General features: G+C 52.3%; 4 protein-coding genes across 4 annotated transcripts; 1 reads left to right on the top strand and 3 right to left on the bottom strand.

The window, feature by feature from the left end:
- Window positions 1–66: 66 nt before the first annotated feature.
- CONPUDRAFT_85938 (phospholipase D) lies at window positions 67–4,975 on the bottom strand. Its single transcript, XM_007777362.1, has 26 exons — window positions 4,836–4,975; window positions 4,692–4,709; window positions 4,530–4,641; window positions 4,368–4,443; window positions 4,286–4,317; window positions 4,134–4,230; window positions 4,044–4,082; window positions 3,923–3,989; window positions 3,842–3,873; window positions 3,558–3,788; window positions 3,419–3,502; window positions 3,349–3,362; window positions 3,240–3,301; window positions 2,996–3,184; window positions 2,702–2,743; window positions 2,550–2,562; window positions 2,367–2,466; window positions 2,079–2,227; window positions 1,921–1,979; window positions 1,488–1,863; window positions 1,358–1,421; window positions 1,252–1,287; window positions 1,062–1,185; window positions 733–977; window positions 414–521; window positions 67–332 (listed from the first exon to the last, which is right to left on the bottom strand). Exons 1-26 carry the CDS (start codon window positions 4,915–4,917, stop codon window positions 252–254), a joined length of 2,532 nt encoding a protein of 843 aa, XP_007775552.1. The 5' UTR covers window positions 4,918–4,975; the 3' UTR covers window positions 67–251.
- Window positions 4,976–5,873: 898 nt separating this feature from the next.
- CONPUDRAFT_170209 (uncharacterized protein) lies at window positions 5,874–7,203 on the bottom strand (the record flags this gene model as incomplete). Its single annotated transcript, XM_007777361.1, has 1 exon — window positions 5,874–7,203. One exon carries the CDS (start codon window positions 7,201–7,203, stop codon window positions 5,917–5,919), a length of 1,287 nt encoding a protein of 428 aa, XP_007775551.1. The 3' UTR covers window positions 5,874–5,916.
- A 2,700-nt stretch (window positions 7,204–9,903) lies between these two features.
- On the bottom strand, window positions 9,904–13,282 carry CONPUDRAFT_140572 (uncharacterized protein; the record flags this gene model as incomplete). Its single annotated transcript, XM_007777360.1, has 14 exons — window positions 13,122–13,282; window positions 12,966–13,070; window positions 12,577–12,898; window positions 12,368–12,515; window positions 12,206–12,318; window positions 11,843–12,153; window positions 11,653–11,775; window positions 11,487–11,604; window positions 11,214–11,423; window positions 10,970–11,135; window positions 10,691–10,905; window positions 10,371–10,446; window positions 10,157–10,262; window positions 9,904–10,084 (listed from the first exon to the last, which is right to left on the bottom strand). Exons 1-14 carry the CDS (start codon window positions 13,250–13,252, stop codon window positions 9,904–9,906), a joined length of 2,325 nt encoding a protein of 774 aa, XP_007775550.1. The 5' UTR covers window positions 13,253–13,282.
- Window positions 13,283–13,775: 493 nt separating this feature from the next.
- CONPUDRAFT_85937 (uncharacterized protein) lies at window positions 13,776–15,078 on the top strand. Its single transcript, XM_007777359.1, has 4 exons — window positions 13,776–14,204; window positions 14,261–14,348; window positions 14,400–14,582; window positions 14,647–15,078. The coding sequence occupies exons 1-4, from the start codon at window positions 13,803–13,805 to the stop codon at window positions 14,925–14,927; spliced, it is 954 nt and encodes a 317-aa protein (XP_007775549.1). The 5' UTR covers window positions 13,776–13,802; the 3' UTR covers window positions 14,928–15,078.
- Window positions 15,079–15,151: the final 73 nt, after the last annotated feature.

Here is a 15,151-nt window from a genome sequence, read left to right as displayed (position 1 = left end):
CGCACCCAATTAACAACAACCCTCGGTCCCAATTCAATCTCACAGCCCGGAGAGTAAATGTCACCCCCACATGTCAATTCCCCTTCCCTCCTGCAACACCTCCTTCCGACACACACACGTTTTCACTCGGCCCCATCCTATCCTATTCTTACTAAATAAGTACCATATCAAACACACACGCACTCTTCTTCCGTCCAATCCCAACATGTAATCGTACACCACCCTTCTTCCTCGTCCTCTCCTTCTCCTTCTCAAATATAAATCGGCAACGTCGGGTTCAGCCCAAGCCAATCCACACCCTCCACAAAGTCCTTCTCGTCTATCAAGAAATCCTGTACAATACACCGCACCGCCCCGAGCGCCCCAATGAACCTCGATTCGCAATAACAAAAACCAACGGAAATCACACGCACCAGAGGACACTCCACAAGCGTTCCCTTTACATACGACAGCCGATCCTTCACCCGCTCGAGCGGGACACCCGGCACGACATGTCCGGTCTTCACCTTCGGAACGTACGCCTGTACAGCGCCAAACGGCAAACGTAAAAGCCAAAATCGACAACAAAAGACCCCGAAGAATCCCGCGGCACGATGCAGGAACAAAACGATGAATGAAAAAGCACGCCAAAAGTTTCCACAAAACCGCAATAAACCGCATCAGAAGAATCACAGAGCCAATTATCATCAGCAAATGAAAAACACCACTTTGATAGGAAAACAAATAACGCACCTCGTACGCCGTCCAGCTCCTCACCAAGTTCGTCGGCACAGGGCGGAACAGCTCCGTGAAGATCTCGCGGTTCACCCGCGCAGTCGTGTTCCACAGCTCCTGCACATCGTCCGCCAGCGGGTCCGCCACGCGCTTATCGTCCTCCTCCTCCGTCTCGTCCGCCTGCGGCTCCGGCGCAGGCCGCATCGCAGCCGTCACCTCTTCCCCGTTCTCCCCGTTCTGCGGCGGAAGGAGGCCAAGGTGTTCTGTGTTGCCGTTCCCACGTGAGTACAATGAGTGCAGAGACGGATCAGCGTGCCTATCAGGTACACCAGTAGACGCTCACGCACCCCTGAACAGCTGACGACGCAGCGTCGCAGCGAAGCGCGCAGCCATGTACGGCTCGCCATTCATGCTCGACCGAATCATATCGTCATCCTCGACAACCAGTGCAATCTCAGAGTCGCCGTCGCCCTACACATCCCCAGTATTCACATTAGCCAACGTGTTCAACGTACGCAAACGTGCTTAAACGCCCACCTTCTGACTGCGATCGTTCAGATTCGCAGATCCGAGCTAGAGCGAGTTAATAAAACGGGCCCGTCAACATGCGTACGACCTAGATGAGAAACGAACAACAACTCACAATCACCCTGCGGTCGTCCACGATCATGAGCTTCGAGTGAATATACGTCAACTCCGACACATATCTGCACACAACAAACCACACGCGTCAGCCCGCCCCCATCGACATCACATCACAGCCTAGAACTCACGAATTAAGCTCCTCCTCCTCCGTCCCGAGCCACTGCTCGTCCTTCAGCTCCGTAACATCCCTCAACGCATGCTGCGCCACCGAATCCGCAACCGCATCGTCCCCGCGCACGCCCTGCGCGCCCTCCTGGAACCGCTCGATAATATCCTTCGCCGCATCGTAGTTCGGCGGCAGCGGCACCTTCTCCTGCTTCACCGGCGCGTCCGTCACCGTGAACCCCTCCTGCGTCGCCTGCGGCACCTTCACGAACACCTCCTTCGGCGCGTTCTCGTCGCCCCCGCCCCCCGCGTGCTCCCCGATCCACATCCGCGCGAGCGCGATCTGCGCCTCGTGGAACGTCACACCCGAGTTCTGCTCCATCTGCGAGATGAGCGTTCCTGCACGCCAGGGTCAATACAATCCACACAGGGAATCAACGAGACCGGGAAACGCACCCAGCGGCGCGTTGATCCGGTCATACGACCTCAGGTGGTAGAACCGAATATACTCGCTCCTATATTCCAAAAATACACATCAGCACCGTCGCAACACCCCTCCAAAGCCCCCAAAGAGGCCCAGGAACGGAGCCGAGAGGACTGTATATATTACTCACGGATCATACCCCTCCTTGCGCACGAGCTCGTAGATGCTCTTCCCGCCGCGGTTCATCGTCCGGTACTGCGCCGCCATGATCGTCTTCAGCGCGGTCTCGTTCTTGATGTCGCCCGCGAAGCCAGGAAGCTCGGGGATGACCACGATGACCTACAAGCCACGCGCGAATACGTCAGAGTCAGGAACATACACCCACGGCGAAACATGAAACGTGGGTCGCACGCCGCGGCGAGCAGTACCCGCGAAGCGTACATGGGAAGATCGCAAGCACGGAGAGATGCGAGCATACCTTGAACTTTCGTCCATCCCGGGCCGCCTGCAGAATCCGCTCGACGAGCGCCTGTGCGATCTTGTTCACGACGGGCCCGTCGTTTGAGGTATTCGAGATGCTAAAAGGTTAAAACATCGCCCGCATGAGAACAAAATCTAATTTACAACCGCTCCACGGAGCGGAGAAAGAAGCCCGACGCACAAGAACTGGTTTTCTGTTGTGTCATGATGCTTGATCAGATAACGTCCGCAAGATAAGATGCCGCACAAGCCGCCCGCGCGCTCACCGTCATCAGACGATGGACGGAAGACGGGGGTGACAGATGGACGTGATCGGCCAAATCATGCACGCACCGATATAGATGAAGTGGTTTGACTCCCTGATCAATTGAATATCTGTTCAGGCGAAATACCGCAAAAAGAAAAAAGGTGCACGAAACACGTGGCCGCGTCAGTGACATGATGTAACATGATGCGGATGGCAAGTGACGGGACAAATATATGGGGTACGAATTGCGGGGAAGCCGAGATGAAGGGCTTGCGCCGCATCCGTTCATCTCGGGTGCATTCATTCCCCTGATAAAGATAGTGGAGGGGAAACACGGAAGGCAGAGCGAGCAGCAAACTGAGAGGGAACGGCAAACTTACATGCGTTCTGGATGGAGTGCTCCGTGAGGACTCCGTGGCTCCAGTCGGACACGCTCCGGACAGCCTGTACGCGACACTTTCCATGCGGTGGGCGCGCGTAGGGATCCTCGACTTCGTCGCCGTCTTCGAGATGGAATCGTTGACGGAAGCGGCGGCCCATCTGATGCCATTGTTCACGGTGAGGGTGACCTAAAGGGAATGAATGAGGACTGTGAAGTAGCGGGATCTCAATCCCTCCACTTACGAACAACAGCCTCGTTGGGTGCAGCGTTGACGTTGTGGGGCAGAGCAAGCACTGGGTAGCGTCTGGACGGAATTAGACGACGAGGAACTATAATTTTGTTGAAACGTACTCGTTGTGCTGGTACTGAAGCCTCGCTGTTAGCGTCCTAGCGAAGAAGCACACATACATGGGATACTTACCTTTCTACGCCGGACTTCGTTCCATCGCTCCGTGAAATGTTGAACAAGATCAAGGACGACCGGACCGCACAGCGTCATATGAAGCTGATAGAGAATGAACATTAACTAACACTGGTTAATAAAGGAAGATCGAACTTACATCGTGCCAAGGCATCCTAGCGGTCTCCAAGATGGAAACAGCATTGCTAACATAGTTGCCGACATCTTGGAAGTCAAGGACACGCGCGTTGTTGTAGTCCTGACCCGGAAAGAGAGTGCGAGAGAAATCCAGAGGGTGAGCGTCAGCAAGAGGATGGTTGTGCGTATCCCAGCGACCAAAGCAAAGATCGAGTCCTCCAACGCAGGCCCGGTGGTTGTCGACAACGACGAGCTGTATAGTGCTTAGTACTTAAAGATAAGAAACGATAGTAAATGCGTGCTTACCTTCTCGTGGTGAGACCAGAATTCGACAGTGTCTATGAAGGCATCAGCAAGTAACGACCAACGCTTATCGCCATGACAAACCTTTGCTACCGATATGGTCGGGATGGCGCATACAAGAAATGTTAGGATGAAGATCTTCTAGAGCAGCCTACAGAATCAAGCTGAATGCGCATACAGTTATACGATTATCATGATGTCATACCTTGGTGTGCTTCGAACTCATGCTCATGGTTTGAGTGACCTACATATGGAAAGTTAGTGGACATCTGGCGGGTAAACAGTGTCAGCCAACCTCCTTATAGACGACAACGAAGATCTTGACACCCTGTCGGGCCTTGCGCTGCAGAATTCTATCGAGACGCCATTCGGGATGATCGGCGGGAGGACGACTGACGAGTCCGTCAGACTCGGTCATGTATATGATAGGGGCCGAGCCTCGCTCACCGGAGGTACAACTCGGGAGTCAACCACCAATCCTGCGTAGTATATGTTAAGAATCGTACAATGGGGTCTCTGCGTGCCTTACCAAGATAAAAATACAGTCCTTTGCGCTATCGAGCATCTCCGAGAGCGCATACATGTAGTCGTGACCATCAACATGCCTGTGCGCGTGACCGATATAGGGCGGAGAGGGGCGATGAGACGCGCGTGAGTGTGCGACGTTTGCGCCAAAGAGACTAGCACGCACCACTTGACGGCGTTCTCAGACCTTTGGCTTGCGAAACTATTGAACCTATGGCTGGCGTTGATCTCAGCGCGAATCTCGTCATTTGCCTTCTCCTCGGGGTTGTCATGGCGGCCTGCGCAACACTGAGCACTACCAAGGAGGACCGCGCTCTGAACGACTTACGATTGGGATCCAAAATGCCTAAGAGCAGAGAACCACATAATATCCATACATGCGAACACGCGAAGGAGAGGAGCAGACACGTTCAGCCCACGTTTGGTTGAGCACTTGGGTCCGATGACGATGGGAGATGGGAAGCCGACGTACCGATGATCTGATCCTGAGCGCGCTCGATGCCCTCAGGCAAACGCTCGGCGAGCCCTACAATCCTCTCTAGGAAGTTTGACATCGTTGACAATGGCAGCAGGAAGGGATGTCCTCGCAGACGAGTGTACAAGCACTACAGGCGTCTGATGGAAGCTTGGACGGGTTGTTAAAGGGGCGCGATGCAGCTAATGATAGATATGCGCGTGTGAAAGTCTGTTGTACGCTCTCCACATTTTAGGCAGGAGGAAACGACGATGCCGGAGTAGTGTTGCCGCGGCTCGGCTCGGCTCGAAGCTGAACTATTTCCTCGTAAAAATAATACTTGAGCTTTGTAGCGTAAGCTTATGTTTTGAAGCGACGACCGGGCAGCGACGATGACAACTATGACATAATTATCACCTCACTAAATATTTTGTTGCCTCTGCTGTAAGCCCATCCAATCGGCTTGAGCCATCTCCCGAGCCACGGCAACACTATGCCGGAGTGCCATGGCCGTGCACGGGGCTGAGTTAGGGCTGAGTTGGCTCAGCCTTAGCAACTTGGGGCTTGTTGGACGTTTCAGAAGGCTGTCGGACACTGTTAGGCTGGATGCTGCAATGCTGCTAACCAACAACAGTCAACAGTCAACTTGTTTGTGTCAACGGAGTCAACGGGACCTTTGATATCTCTCGGCGACTAGTCCCGATCAACTGGAGCTAGCAGTGGCTGGCGCAGGTGATTATCGAGAAACCTCCGCTATCACCTTGCTTACTATCCACAGGAGGAGTAGCCCAATAAGTTCTCAGAATTTATTGTGGAAATACTGTGGATGCAGCTGAACACGGCGAGACTTATTTTAGAACTTACCAGGGACGCATTTTGAATAAAGTTTGGCGATTTACACTTGACACGGCCAATTTGGTCATAACAGTTAATTTGATCAGAATATCTCCCCGCTAAGTACCAAATAAGTCTCGCTTTTCCTGCAAAACAAAGTTAAAATACGTCTTCAATACTTCCACCATAGTAAGTCCCGAGAACTTATCGGGTTATTCCCGCTGTGTATCATTTTATCACAGAATACTGTACAGTCACCAGCCTACTACTCCTCGACCTTTCCGTTCTTCACGAACATCCACCAGCCCGGAAGGGTCTTCACCGTATCTCGTTCGCCCGTCTTGGACAAGCTCTGATCCCCACTGTCGGAGATCAAGCTGCCAACAGATCCAGCGACCAGTAACGTATCGAGTATCTCTCCATTATCGTCCAACTTGACGTCTACCTCCGCATACCCCGGCGGAACCTTGTCGCTGTCGACGTGAGGATAAAATGTCCCATCCAGGGAGAGGTACAGGTCTCCTACGAAAGGATCGCCTTCAGGATGCGGGGTAAAGTATCGCGACGCAAACTCCTGCGTGCTCAAAGACGCAAAATCGGTGGTTATCTCGGTGTTCTGCAGTCGCGGACCCTGCCAATCACCGTCCTCGTTGAAGACGCAGAACGCGGTGATCCATCCCATGAGATAGGTCGGCCCGCTCCCACCGCTGTGGTAATGTGCGACCTTGCCCCAGAAACCTCTGAGCCCGGTGGTAGACGGCTCCTCGAACGCCTGCACAAAGCGCATGAGCACGGGCCGCAAGAGGTGATACCACGCCGCCGTCTCCAATCCGTATTCCTTCAGCTTCTCAGCCCGAGCGAGGATCGCCTCCCAGTCGTCCTTCGTACCGTCAATGATGACTTGCGGAATGCCGCAAATCAATGAGAACTTGAACGAGAAGTACTTCTTCATCGTCGCCATCATCACAATAGACGCAACCGTACTGTCCGTGATGGTCGTGGTTGAGAAGATCGGCAGGATCCAGTCCCTCAACTCCGGGTCCACCAAGTTCTTGTGAAGCAGCCCAGTCATCTGCCGCGCCATATCACCGAAATCCACACTATAGCGATCGCCGCCGGCGCTGACCACCAGCTCCTTCTTCCCTTGATGCGCGACAAACGATGACCTCAGCTCCTCCGCATGGGCATTCACGTAGACGCTGAACTGCGTGAGGATAGAGAGCCAAACGTCGTCTGGGCGCACGACCAGCGCCCTGTGATGACTATAGGCCTCGATGGCGGCGTGAACGAAGCCATTCTTCTGGGGGATGATATTGGCGATATCGATCTCGCGCCCAAATGAGGATTGGAGAAGCTCAGCGCATTGTTCATGTTGTTTAGCGCAAGCTGACCGCAGTATGGTCTCTGGTGCTGTTTCTTCTGGGCTGGCACCCTTTGTGAATCGTTGAGTGTGTGCAAGGTCAAAGGATTCGGCAGGATGATTCGCTGGCTTGATTTTGACTGCCTTCTTAGAGACATCACTCTGATCATGAGTAAGAGTCAGCCTGTACATTGCAAGACATGATCTGATCGTGCACCGGAAGACCATTTCCGTTATGACATTGCTCGTTTTTGCCTGCTCTATATAGTTTCAATTAGGCATCAGAGACGTTAGAGAATCATCGAAGCTCACTTGAGTGGCCTTGTCTGAGAACAGTATCGGTTGAAGAGCACAAAGCGACAAACACTGATTGAGCTATCGCAGTGTTCACATCACCCTATGACGTCATCAATTTAGACTGCTCGCGCTGTAAAACAAGCGAGGGAACATGTTCTCGCCGACTTTCTTGTTGGGTTCGAATCTGGATTTGTTTTTCTTTCTGCGATGACCCTGACTGAAGGTTGCTAGCAGCTGTTCATGCCGCATAGCATCATTCTCCTCAACATCCAAGCTGCCCACCAACCTTCCCAGCATCATATAGGCTCATGAATTTCGACAAGATTTATTTGGCCCGAATGTACGCCGCGTGAGAGCTTAGGACGTCCCGTGCCTTTTGCTACGCCACACCACCGACCTTAGGCGTGCACGTAATAAGGTCTACAAGGGCTCCCCTATGATAGGAAAAAATGACATCACCCCTCGATACGTAGTGACCTCTGTTTATCGTTCAGTAATTACTACATAATTGATTGACATTGTTGGCATACTACACGAGCTAGATACATTGGAAATCCGATTCAAATTAGTACATGTCTAAGTATTAACCTCTAAAATCACGAATGTGGAAAGGCGTTCTGAAGCGGTGTAAGATTCGCCCACGCATTTCATGGTTCAATGAAGTAGCACCTCCGGATTGCTCCTCCATACGCACTACATCGAGAGCAGCACAAAATCCTTCCTCACATCCTCCTGGCCTCGTTGAGGACGATTCAGATGGTTTCGGTAAGTTATAAAGGCCGCGAAGGTTCGGGAAGGCTTTCGCCATTATGAATGTGAATGCAGCAATATCCACTGTGTCCGGGAGGGAGGCGACTCGAAACGCGAATTCCTCCAAGAAAATGTTCGTCTCGTGGATTTCAGCAGCTGTGCAGAGCTGCGGACCGTAAATTGTTGGAGCTTTCAGCGTCCTCAGTTTGGGACAGACGCTGGTGAAAGCAACGATTCCATCGACACTGACACCTGGAAGTACCCAGCCTCCACTGCTATCAATGCAGAGATGCTCGAGCGAAGGCCATAATTGTCCTAATTGATTAAGATCCGCATCGGAAAGCGCAATAGGGATTGCCGTCTCCAAGACGAGGAATTTCAAGAATTGACATCGCGTCAAGGGTTTGAAGGTGTCCATAGTCGCAGGACAGGAGTGCGATGTGGCTACCCTTCCCATATAACGTCCTGGATCAATGTAAATACTAAAATCGCTGAGCTTAATGGTGGCGTGCTTGTCCAACAGGGATAAAATGCGTTCAAAGTCTCTAAGCGTAGGGTTACTCGGGTATATAACGCCGACGTTGAGATTGGAAGGGAAGGTGGCGAAACTACGCAAGATGGAGACGGCAGCACGAAGGTTAAGTATAGTGAGTTGAATGTCTTGAAGTGCTGAAAATTGCAGTTCATCTTTAAATTCTAGGGGAACATTTTTGGCATAATAATCGAGCTGAATGCTCGCGAGTGACGCCACCTTTGAGACGTGGAGGAGCGCCGAGGGATGCAAATTCATACACATGAGATCCACCAAGCAAGGTAGACGGCGAACAGTTTTAGATACGACTTGTGATTGACGATTAATGTGGTGTACATCCAACAACCCTCTAATGTGGCTTATGTGAAGGCGTTGAAATGTAGGCGATATCTCTGGAACACGTTCGAGAAAGGAGTAGGCGACTTCATCCTCGCAGCGATCTATAACCAGGGTGAGATGACTTGGGCAGATGAGCAGCTCATATGCAAACGCGACGGAAGATTTGTCGACTCGGAGATCTTGTAGCTTTGGAAAAACCTCCGTCACACTATAGGGAGATGATAGAAGTTCGACGAGGAATGTGTTGTTAACTTGGACTCTATGTGTGGTGAGGTTTATCATCCTTCGAAGCACAAAATGTGAACGCGTGATGTATAACGCTGCAGAAATACCCTAGAGCTTGGAGAAATGGAGTCTATTAATTTGATCTAGAGGCCATAGCCTGAAATTAGCTACCCGGAACCTGAGACGTTATTTGTAGACTTAGATACTCACACGATCATTGCGATCCATTGACCAAAGATGAGGAGGCAGCACGAGAACGAGCGCAGCCAACGGGGTAACGTATCTGGACCACAGGGTGTCGAGAGCAGTTTCTTTGAATGCCGCGCATGTCCTCGCTAGTCTGCACAGCTCTGTGCGCCCCTCGGTTGGTGCATGTGTATTCAGACCGTCCGAACATGGATCAACCAGATGATCCAGGATTACCTGAAAGACTTCTGCTATGTAAAGAGCGGGATGCATGGAGGGGAGAATGAACACTGCAGCGATGCCAAGTGTCGAAAGAGCTGAGGTATACTTGTTTAAATGCTTGGCTGACGAGCTGTCTAGTAGTATGAGGTTGTACTTAGGGACAAGGAAGGCGACATGAAGCCGAGGCGACACTGCAAGCATGCGTAAAATGGCCATGTGCTATCCAAATTGGGCTATGTTTCGGCGATTGCCATTTTCCATACAACTGTCACATACAGCCAGACCTGCGTCAACAGCACTGTAACAGACGCTGGAGACTTCCATTGCAATCCGACATACATCTACTGAGAAATGACTCTGAACAGATCCGACCCTCCTCCCTCAATACCCGCCAAAGTCGCCTGCCTCACAGCCTGCAGATACTCGCCTAGCTTGCGTGGCTCACCATCGAGGAAGTCATCGTACAGCTTATACCGCGAGTCAGCCACCACTGTCGCCAGCATCAAGCATCGTCTCAGATTTCTGCATAAGTGTTGAGCGAAGACAATCAGCACTCAAAGTAATAGATAAGGAGGAGAAAGGGATATGACGTACTCAGGAATATGCGTTCGAGATGTGAAGAGTAGTGCATGCACGCGGATGATTAGCTCCGGAACGTAGATCTGTCGGATACGTCCGAGCTCTTTGGCACGTCGGGTACCTACGGCGAAAGGGGAATGATAATTGGTTAGTTAGCTATCGGTGATGACATGGAAGCAAGCGCGTAAAAGCGGCAGGTACGGTGTGCAGCGAGCGGGTAAAAACTTACCAGTGTTATCATCAGCAAAGAGCCAATCGGACGTGAGCAATTTTTCGATGAGCTCATAGGCTTGATCGATCAGACCCTGTAGACCGAGTCAGTACGCCCATCTCAGACGCCCGCAAAACTATATAAAAAAGCTGATGAAATGAGATGAATGAGGCGACGAGACGTCGAGATGTCGAACAAGCGAAAGGAGGGGCACATGCCCACCGACACCGATGATCCCTTTCAGATGCATACTCGACTCAGTGCATAACCGAGAAAGTAGATCAAAATGAAACGGGGACAGAATGCGTCATCACCAAGGAGATGACCGACAGACGCACCTTGTAGTCCTTGAGCCATGAAAGACGCGCCTCCTTACCCATCAGCGAGACTTCGAGGGACCGACACTCCGTCACCCGGTCGAGCGCCTCCCAGATGGTGAAGAACTGGCGGTAGTTCAGATACTCGACCGAAAGTTCTTCAGGTCCGTCAATCGATGCAAGTTCAGCCGGGAGCAGTTCGAGCAGGCTTTGCGCAAGCTTGATCCGTCCTGACCCTTTTGACGTGACCATAAGCATCAGTAACAGAGGGTAGACAAGCAGACGGAGAGCACTGCGCACCGAGGAAGTATCGCAAAATGACCGTGGCTTGCTCCAGTGCCGTCTTGTACGTGTTGTCCATAAACGTCGTCCATTCTATCGAACGGAGCAGGAGCATCTCCTCGCTAGTCGCAGCGGCTTGCAGCGCGACAATAGACGGTAGCGGCCCGCTCAGTGAAGGTAGTGCCTAAATACAGGCAATTATTTCGCAGATGGGGCAGGATGGATCGGAGAAAGATCTATAGCAGTCGAGAAAAGGACGTACATTGAACGCTCTTTCGATAGTCCTCTCAGCAGTGACGATAGCAACGCGACTCATGTCCAGACCGTGCTCGCGTGCGCGGGTGAGCGCCATGCGCCGCTCGTTGATGTCCGCGTTGAGCTCCAGCGAAGTGAGGAACATTGCGTAGCGCTCGACTGCATTCTCACCAAGAGCTCCCGCATACATGGCGATGAGCTCTCGTTGGCCAGCAGACTGAAAATAAACAGGCGAGTGAAATCATTGATCAAGTCGTCAATAGCTTGGTAAGAGGCCTACCTCGAGGAGCTGGAGATACGCCTCTAGAACAACCTGTGTAGCTAATGGGGGTACTGAAACATCGATCATCTGGAGGAACAGTGCAAGGTGGGCAAAGAAACGCGTCATCGTCGCATACCTGTTCGAACGTCAGGTGTAGTCGTCAAGCAAAACTGAGGGTACGTACTCAGGCATACTTGGCTCATACATTCCGTTCTGTAACCCTGACGCGAAGCCTTCGAGCAGAGGGTGTATGCGGTCCATGATGATAGCCAACTGGCAGACATGGAATGCATGGTCGGCCGGAGGTCTTGTTTGTAACCCATGTAAGGTCCCGTTCCGGCTGCTGGCGAGCAATGAAAACAGAAGACACGCACCCGTCCTCGACTTGTGCCCCGCTCAGCCCCTCCAGACTAGCCGTCGCCTCATTCAACCACTCTTCCTCCTCCTCTCCTTGGTTGACGTCGTTTTGGAGGCCACCCAACTTCTTCAGCGCAGCAAGGCCTTCGTCCCAGAACCCGCCTCCCAGCTTGAGCATCTCCTGGGACTGCTTCTCTTCACAGAGAATGCAGACCTGCGCCCAAAGGTGGTCTTCCCATGTTCGGCACGCGGACTTGAGTACGGTGAACGTCTCCGGGCACGGCGCGAGTGCAGCATAGAGGGCTCGTTCGGAATCAGACAAACTAGTCTTCGCAAGTTAGAACGCGAGACGGCATTGGCGGGAGAGGGAAGAGGCTCACATTATTGGCTGCTCGAGCACATGCGCGTTTCCACTGTCTACGATGTCGGTTACCTTGCCATCCTTCAGCGTCATCGTAATCGTCCGCTCCGTCGTCTTCGGCGCTTTCGTGTGCTATGTCGTCGTTAGCTTTCTGATACTCGATTATACAGGTAGCACGAACCAATGGCCCGCCACTGAAACAAGAGTGACCCGCGTATACTCGCCGCACGCCATGGCTGATGTGACTTCCGACATATTTCCACCGCGTCCTCCAACCGACCCGCCCTCACGAATGTATACAATGCCTGAGCGAGGCTTTTCTCGAAACGCTGGAAGCAGAATCCTTATAAGAACACATTTCCATGGACGCGTAGGACACGCCTCACGCACCGAGTCATCCGCAGCGAGTGACTTCCCGTCCCCTCTGTTTGCAGCATCCGGATCCATCTCCTTCACCAACCCGTCCCGCGACCCGCCTGTCCGCAGCGCCTGCATCACGTTATGTTTCGTGAACTTCCAGTAGCCAGTCGTGGCCTCCGGGTACTGTGGTGAAGGTGCAGTCTCATGCAGCCATTCGCGGACGACAATGAGTTCGGAGAGGAGGGGCGAAGATTTCATGATAGCCTGAGCGAGAGTAGATGTTGGAGTGTATGGGTTCTCGGCGAGGAGTTCGCGTGGGCTCGGGGAGGGTTCTGGTTCCGTCTTTCGCGCACTATGGGAGATGATATGGGATGCTGTCAGCCTATGAGAATTTTCAGGAGGAGGTGTAAGGAACATACGGCATAACCGCCTGTAGCAGCCCCCAAGTGTTCGCCTCCATTCGCAGTGCTTCAACCTCGGCTGCTGACGCGTGAGAGTGACCTCCTCGTTCGAGCTCATTGAGCCTACACAGGTTATGAATGCTATGAACTTGAGCTGAAGAAGAATACGCGTACTCGTCGGTGCAGAGCTTGCGGAGACGCGGCGCGAACCCTGTGTCAGGATCCAGGAGTGCCGAGAGGTCATCTGCCGAATGTTGGCAAAGAGAAAGTACCTCCGCGCAAGATGAAAAGAGCGACTCCGACATTTTGTGGAGAGTGGAGGAGCTCGGGTATTGTGAGCGCCGTCGATGAGGTTAGTGGTCTTGGGAGCGTTGGATGTTTGAGTCGCGCGCCCGCCGCGCCGATTCCGCGAAGGCATTCAAACTCAGCAACTACAAATAGCAATCGTCTTCAGGCCGGCGTCTACTCGACGTCTCGTCAGAAAGATTGACGAGAAAACTGTCATCGTTTTCACTGCAACACTACGCAAGGTGAGCTGGTTGCTTTCAAGTGGTCACGGCTGAGGAATTATTCAAATTCGTGCTTCATGAACTGCACAGCACCTAGCGTGTTGTGTATGAAGCAAAACACCGCCACGGCAAGCTGAATAAATTCACGGAGATATTCATCGGCTCCGAGACACGGCTCGAACTAGCTTCATTCAATATTCAAGCTCAAGATTGAATTACCCGTGCATACCTAGCGCCCACCACAGTTAGCGCGGGACCATGCGTCCTCTCTACGCCCTTCCCTGCCTGTTTTCCTCCCTCCCTTACAGCTTACTCCCCCAAACGCGTCGCTGTCAGTCCTTGGGGCATGGCCTCCACCTCCACCACCCCAGCGTATACGAATTCCGATCAAGCTAGGGCGCAAGCGGCATTCACCGCAAGCCTCCGAATCGCAGGCTCGATGACAGTCGGTGGGGCCTTCTACGGTTTCATGTCCACAGCGGCAGCCTTGTGTGCGCATTCGCTCATCCAGACCCGCCAATCCCGCTCACGGAAACAACTCACGTTCCTTCTCGCATACGTTGGTACACTCTGGTTGGCAGGCACGGCGGTGGTCGTGGGCATGGCAGGAGTCGCCATCGATGCGTACGTAATTCACGCGTCAACATCACTTCAGAGCCCGTACGTGCAGAATCTCGCTCCGGGAGGATTCACATCGGTCGCGGATATCCCTCTGTGGATAATTTGCATGCTTTCGGATGGGATGATGGTGTGTCATCTTGTTTTGCGCGTGTACTGATGGCTTATAACGGTTTTTCTCGCCAGGTCTGGCGGTTCAAAGTCGTTTGGTCAATGTCGCGTTTCTATCGCTATCTTTTAGCGGCACCTATTATCCTCTATCTGGGAACATCGAGTGCGTATCAAGATAGAGTATAATTTTCAGGTGACTAATTGCAGCCCACAGTCCTCGGTTTCCTTGCATTCGTAGTCTTTAGTAAACTCCCAGTCACGGCCGGCGATAGTACTACCTTCAACGTGTATCTTGTCACCGCCATGTTCCTGTCATCTTTCTGCCTCAACGTCTACATCACCGCCTTCATAGCAGGTCGTCTCTTTCTTTACAGGCGCCGCTTTAAAGCTAATTGGGGTGTGTATCTATTCATCCCCGCCCGTTTGTTCTCACTTACACAGCTGTGTCTTATCCTTGCCAGGAATGCCCGGCTCAAGACACTACTCATCCATGGGCACCATACTTATTGACTCATACGTCCCTTTAACAGTCTGCACCGTCCCATTCCTGGCAACGTACCTCATAAACAATCCGGCCGAGTACATGGTCGCCGTAATTCTCGGTGAGATGCAGATCATCGCGCCACTCGTGGTCATGATTCGGGTCTCACGCGGGGTTGCATGGGATTCGTCGATGGCATCGGAGTCACTGGAGGATGCGGTAGACAGGATGATCGAGGCTCAAAGTCTGCGGATCGTGTAGGAAGGGGTGTAAGTATTGTGTTCCAATGAAAGCATCTATCCAGTGGAGATGGTCCGCTAGAAGACTGGTAGCTTTATGCCTACAATCGTAGTATTATGATTTTACCGACAAATACCTACTTTAGTTTACTATTACTAATGACAGGAAACCCTACACTGAACATGGGTTTGCTGCTGGCTTAGTAGACACTGGGACGACGAGTGGCTTCGAAAGTTTGAATAGCG

This window comes from Coniophora puteana (genome assembly GCF_000271625.1).
Source record: "Coniophora puteana RWD-64-598 SS2 unplaced genomic scaffold CONPUscaffold_21, whole genome shotgun sequence".
Lineage (NCBI taxonomy): Eukaryota > Fungi > Basidiomycota > Agaricomycetes > Boletales > Coniophoraceae > Coniophora > Coniophora puteana.
The sequence above is the reverse complement of the archived record's forward strand: the minus strand, read 5'-3'. Positions and strand labels throughout refer to the sequence as shown.

What these genes read in the sequence shown, in the direction of transcription:
- CONPUDRAFT_85937 (XM_007777359.1), top strand. Translation starts at nt 13,803, where the DNA reads ATGGCCTCCACCTCCACCACCCCAGCGTATACGAATTCCGATCAAGCT. An exon ending in TGCTTTCGGATGGGATGATG is followed by an intron (nt 14,205 to 14,260) that starts GTGTGTCATCTT and finishes TTTTCTCGCCAG; the next exon opens with GTCTGGCGGTTCAAAGTCGT. An exon ending in CCGCTTTAAAGCTAATTGGG is followed by an intron (nt 14,583 to 14,646) that starts GTGTGTATCTAT and finishes TATCCTTGCCAG; the next exon opens with GAATGCCCGGCTCAAGACAC.
- CONPUDRAFT_85938 (XM_007777362.1), bottom strand. Translation starts at nt 4,917, where the DNA reads ATGTCAAACTTCCTAGAGAGGATTGTAGGGCTCGCCGAGCGTTTGCCT. An exon ending in TCGTTGTCGTCTATAAGGAG is followed by an intron (nt 4,083 to 4,133) that starts GTTGGCTGACAC and finishes TTCCATATGTAG; the next exon opens with GTCACTCAAACCATGAGCAT. An exon ending in TGAACGATCGCAGTCAGAAG is followed by an intron (nt 1,186 to 1,251) that starts GTGGGCGTTTAA and finishes GGGGATGTGTAG; the next exon opens with GGCGACGGCGACTCTGAGAT.